The sequence below is a fragment of the Hyla sarda genome, chromosome 6 (assembly GCF_029499605.1).
Source record: "Hyla sarda isolate aHylSar1 chromosome 6, aHylSar1.hap1, whole genome shotgun sequence".
Lineage (NCBI taxonomy): Eukaryota > Metazoa > Chordata > Amphibia > Anura > Hylidae > Hyla > Hyla sarda.
Genome location: NC_079194.1, coordinates 269,978,834 through 269,991,051, shown reverse-complemented (window position 1 = coordinate 269,991,051; position 12,218 = coordinate 269,978,834). Strand labels below are relative to the sequence as shown.

General features: G+C 40.6%; 1 protein-coding gene across 6 annotated transcripts in view; it reads left to right on the top strand.

The window, feature by feature from the left end:
• Nucleotides 1–12,218, top strand: part of RIPOR1 (RHO family interacting cell polarization regulator 1) — a 342,616-nt gene that overhangs the window by 259,531 nt on the left and 70,867 nt on the right. For all 6 annotated transcript variants that reach the window (XM_056527289.1, XM_056527286.1, XM_056527287.1 and 3 more), the window contains exon 12: nt 2,545–2,674. In XM_056527289.1, the coding sequence (XP_056383264.1) occupies nt 2,545–2,674 (130 nt within the window). The remainder of the gene's footprint in view (nt 1–2,544; nt 2,675–12,218) is intronic.

Sequence of the window (12,218 nt, the reverse complement as noted above, 5' to 3'; positions counted from 1 at the left end):
TTCAGAAGAAAATTCGGGGTTAAAAAGTCGTCTTATACGCCGGGATATATGGTAGTTGGGAGGAGTTGAGAACACAATTTGGGTTTGAGGAAGAATATTGATTCCCGTATATACAGATTAAAGGAGCTTTTGATAGGGAAACAATTTTTGTAGAGATGGGAAATAGAAAGGCACAAGTTCATTAAGTATATTATAGCGGAAAGAGAAGAAAACAATTAGGAAAATTGAGAATAATAAGAAAAATAGAATAATTCATCACAAAATTTCATTAGTTAAAATTGCACATAGCGCCTCACACTGGTAGGATTATGCAAGATCGGGTGTAGAATATATTCAAGATGTCCAAAGTGGCAACAGGAGGGGGCAGGAAGAGGAAAACTTTTATTTTATCAACTGGTGCCAGAAAGTTAAACAGATTTGTAAATCACTTCTATTAAAAAATCTTTACCCTTCCAGTACTTTTTAGCGGCTGTATGCTTCAGAGGAAATCCCTTTTTTTTTTCTTTTTTTTTTCCCTTCTTTGTCTTGTCCACAGTGCTCTCTTCTGACTCCTCTGTCCGTGTCAGGAACTGTCCAGAGCAGCATAGGTTTGCAATGGGTATTTTCTCCTGCTCTGGACAGTTCCTGATATGGGCATCAGGTGTCAGCAGAGAGCACAGTGGACAAGACAAAAAAAGAAATGAAAAAGAATAGAATTTCCTCTGTAGCGTACAGCTGCCTTAAAAGTACTGGAAGGGTAATTATTTTTTAATAGAAGTAATTTACAAATCTGTTTAAATTTCTGGCACCAGTTGATAAAAAAAAAAAAAGGTTTCCACCGGAGTACCCCTTTAACCCACTGCTATAAGCAAAAGTTGCCATATGTGGGGTTGGTTTAGTAAATACGAGAGATTAGGATAAATAAAGTTGCTGTGCTTGGCAAGAATTGTGATCCTTAATTTTTTTTTCCCCTAAAGAACTGGAAAAACTTAGTGACAAAAGTGAGAAATGATGAGCTGATATGGTATAAAGGGAAGAGAAACCCAATTAGAATGAAGAAGGGATGGGGGAAATGGACTTTATTTATTTATTTTTTGTGGGGGGGTTCTTGCGGCATGGGGTCAGGGTGATTTGTGGTATCTGGGAGAGAGGAGTGGAGGAAATAGAAAAATTGTTTTTGCAATACAGTTCCCGTATACAGTAACCCCCCGACATGCGATGGCCCCGACATATGATCAAATCGACATACGATGGCCTCTCAGAGGCCATCGCATGTCGATGTCAGCATCGATATACGATGCTTTTATATGTCGGGGCCATCGCATTAACTGCTATACGACAGCGCAAAATGCTTAAGCTGCTGTCGGATAGCAGTTTAAGCATCCCGGACAGGTTCACTTACCTATCCCCGCTGCTCCGGGTCCACTTCGCGATCCTCCGGTGCCTTCTGCATCTTCTCCGGGGTCCGGGCCTCGCTTTCCGGCATCGTTATTACGTCGTGCGCACGCAGTCCCGGCGCACCAATGTAATAACGTCACCAGAAAGCGAGGCGGAAGAAGCCGGAGGATCCCGAAGAAGACGCCGGAGCAGCGGGACAGAATCGGGAGCTCCTGGGACAGCATCGGGAGCGGTGAGGACGCGGTCCGGAGCGGCGGGGACAGGTGAGTATAACTTCCTATACTTTACATTGCACTAATCCCTCAACATACGATGGATTCGACAAACGATGGGTCGTTTGGAACGAATTACCATCGTATGTTGAGGGACCACTGTACATTTTTTAAGTGAAAACCATATGGAACCGTATTGAAAACCGTATGCATTGACTCTCCATTGAAAACTGTATGCCAAAAGATGCATCAGGTTGTGTCAGTTTTGCATCCTGTACGGTTTTAAACTTTTTTTTCCCATACCCAAAACCATAGCCTACCACGGTTTTTGGTCCGGGTGAAAAACCGTATTGAAACGTATCAGTTTTATTAATTTTTTTTTTAACATGGGCGTCAATGGGAACCATACAGAACCATATGTGCGTACTGTTCCATCAGGTTTTCACCAAGCGATTTTTGACTTTGCACGTTTTTTTTTCTTGGAATTTCAATTAAACAAGTGAAACTTTATTCATAATGGAATGAAAAGTTAAACGTATTAATTTTTTTCATAAAAAACTGATGCAACCGGACATCACTTTTCAACCCGGTTTAATCAAAAACCTGATAACGGCACTGTATTGCAAAAACGTGGTGTGAACCCAGCCATATAATATTTTATTTTTTATTTTTTTTATTTAAGAGATACATGGGAGTTTTAATGAAGTCAACCTTTGTATGTAAACATGACCTCAACTGTATCTTTACATGAAAATATTTTATAAGGTCCCATAGAAATATACTTTAATTTAAATTGTGTGGATACATTTTCAGGAAATATGTGAAAAGTATTCTTAAAGTTAATGTTTTCCTGTATTTTTGTGTATATATTTTCTTTATATATATTTTTTTAAGCGTGTAATTTTGTAGTATTTTTTATTTTATTAAATATAAATTTAAATATTCTATTTTTCAGTCCATTTGATAAGGAAGACCAACCATCCGCTGCCAGCACTGTAAATAAGACCTCTACTGTCAACAAGCGATTCTCCACATATAATCCTAGTCCTCCAGATACCCCCTCTTTACGGGAACAAGCATTTTATGTAAGTAACCTTGATGCAAGGACTGATTTTATGAACAAGAGGGTGGAACAAAAGAAACGTTACTAGAATTATGTGGGCTCTACCCACAGGTATACCAAGACCAACATTACAAATGATCCGGTATACAAGGGTCAAATAATACCACCATATTATAAACAATACCATTACAATAACTGTTATTGTAGACTAAAACTTAACAATTATTAAAGGGGTACTAAACCCATAGCCCATACTTTTCCTCTCATCAACCTATGTAATTATCTAAATATCATACATTAGCTATATAAAGCAGTTTCTTCTCTTTGGTTGTCACTTACATGCATGTAGTGAAAGAATTACGGTACATCATTCAGCCATCCACTCTCTCTGTCCAAATCCCTCTCTGAAAGTAGATGACACAGTTTACCTGAGGACCAAAATAGTTGTGTGAGGAGCTATGATTAGATTTATTGAACGATCTTAAAGTGAGTGTTTATGAACAATCTTTATTGCACATAGCCCGTATAATTATTAATACATTGTATAAGACTGGTCAGATATATCTCTCTAGAAGTATACCACTTAAGGATATAGATCTCTTGATACTTATTGCTCATCAGTATTGGTCTGCTATTGCCATAAATGGTACCATAGAGAAAAGCCTATCTCCAATGTAATGCAACCAGTGTGGACTTTAAGAATAATAATACAGGTTATCAATCCAGTGTGGTGCAGTTTAGGAAAAAGAGGCCTATATTGGCTGATACTTATGTCTATGATGCAGTAGATCTGTTATATCATTAGTCATGCAGACATCTATGCGTTTCTACAATATCTCTTCGATATCCTGCTCATCTGGCACAAAAAGTGCCTTTGCTTTTTTATATTTTTTATCTCAAGTATGGTGTCTAATACATCGATACCATGCTTATGTTGTTATCAATATTTATCCAAATTTGTGTGACCTTTACGCCCATCTGACCTGTGTTCTGGCTTAGTATGCCATAGCAATTTTCTGTTTTACTTTTTCACTTATTTATAATATTCCCCTGAGGAACAAAGCATTACAATACCCTGGGGTTTTTACATCATCATATTATCATTACAGTTATCTGTGTTTTCTTCCTATTAGGTAATATGGGTTGTTAAGGGTTAATGTCCTGACACACAGGCCCTGTTGTTAGGCTGAGTGTCTTATAACAATAAGCAAACTGAGATTGGTACACGTCACTGTTACTTCATTTGTGTGTAATATTTAACATGTTTTTTTTGCATTAGAGTATATTTGCTCTAGTTTAAAAGGACTTTTAAGGTACTTATTAAAGGGGTAGTCCAGTGGTGAAAAACTTATCCCCTATCCTAAGGATAGGGGATAAGTTTGAGATCGCGGGGGGTCCGACCGCTGGGGCCCCCTGCGATCTCTCTGTACGGGGCCCCGGCTCTCCGCCGAGATAGCGGGTGTCGACCCCCGCACGAGGCGGCGGCCGACACGCCCCCTCAATACATCTCTATGGCAGAGCCGGAGATTGCCGAAGGCAGCGCTTTGGCTCTGCCATAGAGTTGTATTGAGGGGGCGTGTCGGCCGCCGCCTCGTGCGGAGGTCGACACGCCCCCTTCCAGCGGGCTGTCGGGGCTCCGTACAGAAGATCGCAGGGGGCCCCAGCGGTCGGACCCCCCGCGATCTGCAACTTATCCCCTATCCTTAGGATAGGGGATAAGTTGCTCACCACTGAATCACCACTGGACTACTCCTTTAAATGTTAAGTTTTAGTCAAAAATAACAGTAATGGTTTATGGTCGGTAGATTTCTAGGCATCTTGGTTTTGATTACACTACCATTACCACCACATAATAATGGATAAATATTACCATACTGTTAATAAAAATAAAAAAAAAGCCACTGCACTAAGACCAGTATTCCCTAGCTACAGTGACCATATACTGGTTGATACTCCCTCTACACAGGTTGTAGACTGTATAAACAATTACAGTGCAGTTATATCTGGCGACTGTATCTTCTCTGAGTGAATAACCGTTTACATCTTTTCTCATTGGAGTTATCACATTTTAGGCTTCTAACTCCAGCCTCTTCTCACCTCTATACAAAGTCCACATCTGTATTACCCCACACAGTAATAGTGCCCACTTTGTGACAAGTTTTTTAGGACCCTCTGTTTCCCTTTTTAGGAGATAAGCCCCTCCATGTGCCCCTTTATAGTTGGCCCCATGGGAAGAAATTCCACTCATGTATTGCACTGTTCCGCACAGTTTCCAATGCTCTGTTTCTGCACAGCTCCTCTGTGGTGAGTTCTGGGCCCTGGCAGGGAGTGGCTGCCCACACAGGAAGTCCCTGCTGCCTCCTGTAAAGCCGGAAAATGGGGAGTCACGTGATTCTCTTTCTGCTTGCCTGAATATTTATCAAAGCTGACATTTTTGCAACCAAAGTAAATTTTATTTGATTGTAAAGATGCCACCTTGGTGTTCAGGAGAGCAGTTAGAGAGCTTGTTTGACGGAGATCTGAACTGCATCCTGCAGCTAGTATTGTACTGCAAGACATAGCAACTACAGAATACTAAAGGAAAGTTTTGCGCAACCTGACTATAAAATAATTTATGGCAGTGCATATCATAGCAAAAATCTATGCCATCTTGGATCTGGCACAGATTAAACATCTTCGACACAAAGTCAGCACTGAACAGTGGAAAATGTATTAAAGGGGCTGGGCACTCTCTTAATGGATTTTTTTTTCTTTTTCAATAATTAAAAGTATATTCCAGGAAAAAACTTTTTTTTTAACTGGCTCCAGAAAGTTAAACAGATTTGTAAATTACTTCTATTAAAAAAAATCGTAATCCATCCAGTAGTTATCAGCTTCTGAAGTTGAGTTGTTCTTTTATGCTGACACCTCTGCTTGTCTCAGGAACTGTCCAGAGTAGGAGCAAATCCCCATAGAAAACCTGTCTCGGACAGTTCCTGAGACAAGCAGAGGTGTCAGCAGAGATCACTGTTGTCAGAAAGAAAATAACTCAACTTCAGCAGCTGATAACTACTGAAAGGATTAAGATTTTTAAATAGAAGTAACTTACAAATTTGTTTAACTTTCTAGAGCCATTGGCTTGCGCGAAATGGAAAATAAGCGCAAAATCCCATGGAACACATGGAGTTTTTGCAACCAGAGGAAGAAGTAAGAGTAGGGGGCGGTGATATGACATTAGGGTGATCAGCATATCACATGATAACCCTGGTTATCATAGGATTTGCTGGTTTATGTGCCAATCTGCTCCAAAGGCTAATAAGGGAGAGCAAGGGGGTATGGACTATTACATGGCTTTAAGGGGCTGGTTGCAGTTGGGACAGACAGAGATACAGTGTGTGTGAACAGGAGCCTGAGCCCTGCAGAATCCTAAAAGCCTTATCCTATCAATACCCTCCTTAGCAGGTTAAGCACAAATCCTATAGGGGCTATACAGAAATCCACAGCAAAGTGATTTTTCACAGCATTGATTTGTGGGCTGATGTTAGGGGGACATGCTGCCCATTGCTACAGAACCCTCATCATGTACTTCAAATCCAAACAAGACTTTTTAAGGCTTCTACAATAAAAAAAATTGACAACTACTGGAATGAGCAAAGCTGTGGCTGACCTGCATGATAGCAATACATTTTAAAAGTGCCATAAACACAGCAAAGCACCCTTACTTACATTTTCGGGGATTAATCTTGCACACAGTGTGTTCATCCAACACTATTAATTGTAACCTAACAGCGCAATTATTAGCATGTGCAGGCAACAGGTATTAGTCACTTAACGTGCATCTTCTTGATTTTGTCAAACCTGCATTATAGCTACCTGGTTGTGACATAACAGCTCCATTAAAAACTTGTGCATTTAACACGTATTAGCCTTGGGAAGCCACCTAACATGTATCATTTTGGTTTTATCAAACACACGTTATATATTCCTGGTTGGGACATAACAGCGAAATTAAAAACGTGTACGTTTAACACGCATTAGCCTTGTAAAGTGACTATACGTTTTTATTCTTGGTTTAATCAAACTTTCCTTTATACCTACCTGGTTATAGGATAACAATAGTAGTATTGCTGAGGAGGTGGTGGTGGGGATGCAGTTGCCAAGCATAGTACTAGTGGGACTGGTGGTGGTAGACATAGTGGGAATACTGTAAGGCATCATGGATGTGCTGAAGCGAACAAGGAGGTCACGATCACATATCAGAAGTTCTTACTGAGAGGAGTGGTGGGGATGATGAATAGTTTAAGGATGACAATGTCAGCAGGCCTGTTGGTCTGAGGAGCTCAGAAGCAGGTAACTATTTTGCTGGTGCTGGGTCTGCAGGCTTAAGAAAAAAAACCTTCTAGAACAGGGGCCCAATCGGGTCATGGTGTATTGAGCTCTTTATGAAATCATGCCATGTGGAAATTCTTTACTATCTTACCAGATGCAGGAAACTGGGCACAGTGCCTTATTTGCAGAGAAAAAAGTAAGGCACAGCCAGGGGACGACTTTAGAAATTAGGCCTCTATGTAAGCACATGAAAAGGAAATGTCTGGTGACTACAGCTAACACTACTGTACCACTGCATGCTGTCCACTGGCTACAGTTACCACTAGTGCACAATTGTGTGGTGCAGAGGGTGGGTCAGTCCATGCAGTTGTCAGTGTTCATCACAGTGCATAAAGTGCAAAATTTGAAGAACCCACATTTTTAAACCTCCTGGTGTTGCTGGCTATATCCAGCCCTCTTGTCTGGCCTCACTCTTGCTAGTACTCCAGTCATGCCTTGATAAATTTGAAAAACCTCAGTTTGGAAACCTTCTGCTGGCTACTACAAGTCTTACATATCTACTTCCTCCTGCTGTACTTTGCCTCCTACCAGTCCCTCTATTCCGGCCTTACCCTTGCTGCTACCTTCAGCCGGGCCTTGATAATTTGGAAAACCTTGTTTTTAAACGCATTCATAAAACCTCCGTTCGGAAACTTCCTGCTGACTACTGCAACTCTTACAAGTCTGCTTCCTCCTGATGTACTCTGACTACTACAAATCCCTCTAGTTCGGCCTCACCCTTGCTGCTGCGACCTTTAGCCAGTCCTTAATAAATTTGAAAAACTTAAAACATGTTGCTACTTCCAAAAAGGGACAATTTTTGGAGTGTTAGGAAAAATCCATGTCATCATCTTCTTCACTTGGCAGGCTCAAAACCTGTTGCTACTCCCAAAAAGGGATATTTTGCACGCTTGAAAAAAGCCACAGGGGGGAATATTCAAAGACTAGTGTTATTAGGGTTCTTCATTTTGTTCCTTAAAGAGTGTTAACTATGCCTCATTTTCAGAAGTGTATTTTGATCTTTTAAAAATTTGGGCAAAATAGCAAATAATTTAACACCAGGTATACTTGGTATTAGCTGTGACACTTTGTGCACCAGAAAGTGGTGCTTAACCTTTAAAAAGAGGGTGCTAATAGCACAAAAAGCCTAACCACACACCTTTAAAAAAAATTGGCTAACAGGGAACTAAATCGGGTGCTAAATATCTGAATATGTGGTGATAATGGCGTGCACCACATCTTAAGAAAATGTGGCGCAGCTAAAGCAAAAAAAATAAAATAAACTGGAGCTAAATTATTTGAATATTCCCCCCACGATCTTTCGATACCTCCCTTGTGCATTTTAACACCAGCAGGCATTTACTGACAAGGGATGCTTTATGCCGCTCTATTTTAGTGTTATTTAAGGGGTATTCCAGGCCAAAACTTTTTTTTTTATATATCAACTGGCTCCGGAAAGTTAAACAGATTTGTGAATTACTACTATTAAAAAATCTTAATCCTTCCAATAGTTATTAGCTTCTGAAGTTGAGTTGCTGTTTTCTGTCTAACTGCTTTCTGATGACTCACGTCCCAGGAGCTGTGCAGCTCCTATGGGGATATTTTCCCATCATGCACAGCTCCCGGGATGTGACATCATCATTGAGCAGTTAGACAGAAAACTTCAGAAGCTAATAACTATTGGAAGTATTAAGATTTTTTAATTGAAGTAATTTATAAATCTGTTTAACTTTCCGGAGCCAGTTGATCTATAAAAAAAAAAAAAAAAGGTTTTGCCTGGAATACCCCTTTAAGCCTAAAAAAAATCAGATCAGCCAGAACATTAAACATTCCGTTAGTTACCATGGGTTACAGCATGTCACTATAACTGAGCCTTAAAACCATTTTAAAATTAGTTGAGTACATTCCCAACAGTGATACACAGGGCTTTAGGGCTGTTAGGCAGTATTTTAAACATGAGTCATGTTTTTTTTTTGTGTGTGTGCTGAGAACTTGGAGGTGTGTGCAGCCTCAGCCAATCAGACAGTTAATCTCTCACTGCTGCTCAGAACAGGAGAGTGGGCGCTGGTCGAGAGATGTAGGCATAGTTAGAGAAGGATGGCAAAGAATATCAAGCATCCAGAGAAGGCAACAAAGGCCACAAGAGCTATGCATATGAGGCGGGATGGTTTACAGGAAACATATCCAGGAAGTGTGGTGGCTTTGGAGCTTTTTATACTTCCCTGGAGTACCCCTTTAACTCCTTAATGTCGCACGGTGTATATTTACATCCTGCGCTGGCTCCCGCGATATAACGCAGGGTCACGCGGTCATATCGGGTTGGTCCTGGCGCCCATCAACGGCCGGGACCCGCGGCTGATACCAGACATCACCAATTGCGGTGATGCCCTGTATTAACCCTTCTGACGCGGCAATCAAATTTCACCGCAGCGTCTGAAGTGAAACCGAAAGCATCCCGGCAGCTCAATCGGGCTGTTTGGGACCGCCGCGATTTCATCCGAACAGCTTGCAGGACAGCAGGAGGATCCCTACCTGCCTCCTCGCTGTCCAATCGCTGAATGACTATTCCGTGCCTGACATCCAGGCAGGAGCAGTAAAGCGCTGATTACACTGATCAACGCCATGCTATTGCATGGCAGTGAACAGTGTAAGAGATCAGTGTATGCAATGTTATAGCCTCCTAAAAGGGTTAATAAATGTGATTTAAACCCTTCCTTAAGTCACTCACCCCCCTTTTCCCATAAAAAAACTATGTAAATAAAAAATATATATAAACATATGTGGTATCGCCGCGTGCGTAAATGTCCAAACTATAAAAATAGATCATTAATTAACCCGCACAGTCAATGGCGTACACATAAAAAAATTCCAAAGTGCAAAATTGCGTATTTTTGGTCACTTTTTACACCATTAAAAAATTTATAAAAAGCGATCAAAAAGTCTGATCAAAAGAAAAATAAATGCAGGAAAATAAAAAAGTTATAGGGGTCAGAAGAGGACATTTTTAAACGTATACATTTTCCTGCATGTAGTTATGATTTTTTCCAGAAGTACGACAGAATCAAACCTATATAAGTAGGGTATCATTTTAATCGTATGGACCTACAGAAAAATGCACTGTGTAGAAACAAAAGCCCCCAAAAGTTACAGAATGGCATTTCTTGTTCAATTTAGTTTTTCTGTTTTTTTTCTGTTTTGCCGTGGATTTTTGGGTAAAATAGAATTGCAAAGTAGAATTGGTGGTGCAAAAAATAAGTCCTAATATGGATTTTTAGGTGGAAAATTGAAAGGGTTATGATTTTTAAAAGGTAAGGAGGAAAAAACGAAGATGAAAAAACTGAAAACTGAAAAACGCTGAGTCCTTAAGGAGTTAAGTGTTAAAGGGGTACTCCTCCCTTGGACACCTTATCCCCTATCTAAATCGCAGCCTTTTTACCAATCAACGAGAAAGTAAGACTGCCCCAGTTGGTAAGATCACGTTTAATTGTCCATAGGAAGGTAGATAGTTGGCCAAAACAAATTGAGGTCAGCAACAATATAAACCCCCTAAATATTGGAGAATGGGATTCGGTTTTAAATTGGGAGGAGACCCATCCAAAAGTATCAGGTGACATACAGACATTTAGGAGTTAAGACTTATGAATGTTAACCTTAAAATTGCAGAGGTGACCATATTCTGCAAGTTCCACTAAGATAACTGGAAGAGATACTTTTGGGGATGTGATGTACAGAAGCAAGTAATCCGCATACAATGACAATTTGTAGGAACATGATTGAAGAGTTTGGTCTGGAATAGGGTTCTGTCTTGCGGCTACCCCTAGATATACCATGATGATCACATAAAGAAGTGGGGAGAGGGTACCCCCCCTGTCTGGTTCCATTATGTATAGGAAAGGGGGAGGAAAGAGTACCATTAACCCGAACCTGGGCTAAAGCTCCCTTTTATAAGGCTATATAGTACCCAAGAAACCAGGGACTCATACCAAAACCAACCTGATCAGTATGAATCATGGAAGGAAACAAGCGCTCTTAGACGATAATTGCTACAACAAGTTGGATCCTTGTCTTGTTTCAGAATCACAGCGAAATAGACAACAAGAACCTAAAAGCACCATCTATGATAGCATTAAAAGTTTGCAAGAAAGGAGCAGTCAGGAGATAACATTTTTTATAAAAGCGGGCCGTAAACCCATTAGGGCTATTGCCGTTTTTTAGGCCTTTGATGACATCCGACACCTTCTCAGACTCAAGGAGCCTCATCTGGGGATAACATGTTGCTCCCACTTATCTGGGGATAACCCGGAAAGACTATTGGGAAGATTTATGAAAACCTGTCCAGAGAAAAAGTTGCTGAGTTGCCCATAGCAACCAACCAAATTGCTTCTTTCATTTTTAAAGAGGCCTGTGAAAAATGAAAGAAGCAAACTGATTAGTTGCTATGGGAAACTCAGCAACTTTTCCTCTGGACAGATTTTGCTAAATTTTTTGCCATAAAGTTAAAAAGATTTGTAAATTACTTCTATTTAAAAATCTGTATCCTTCCAGTACTTATCAGCAGTTGTATGCTCTAGAGGAAGTTGTGTAGTTCTTTCCAGTCTGACCATAGTGCTCTCTGCTGCCACCTCTGTCCGTGTCTGCCCCTTCTCTGGACAGTTCCTAATCCCCATAGCAAACCTCTGCTCTGGACAGTCCCTGACACAGACAGAGGTATCAGCAGAGAGCACTGTGGTCAGATTGGAAAGAAGTAGTCAACTTTCTCTGGATGCTGGAGGTTAGCTGCATTCTTCCCATGCATTGGTCGTGAATTGACTGCGGCATGTCAAGTGTTAAACTACCGGATTGGAGGGTTCTGCACTCCTGATAGTTACAGCAGAAGCCCGGCTATCATACTGATGGCCGAGCTCCTCCGATCCCTTACCAGTAGAGCCACGCAGCCATGTAAAAACATGGAGGGCTAGAGTAAGTACCCTAATGAGACCACTGTAAAAAGGCATATTTGCGATCATTAAGAGTTTAAATGCTTCATTTCATTGGGGGGAGAATTATCAAAATATGTGCAGAGGAAAAGTTGACCAGTTGCCCTCAGCAACCAGTTAGATTGCTTCTTAAATTTTTTTAAAATAGAAGAAGCAATCTGGTTACCAACTCCACCACTCTTCCTCTGTTTTGATAAATCTCCCCCATTGTGTATAAACAGAAGTGCACTCTACTTCAATGAA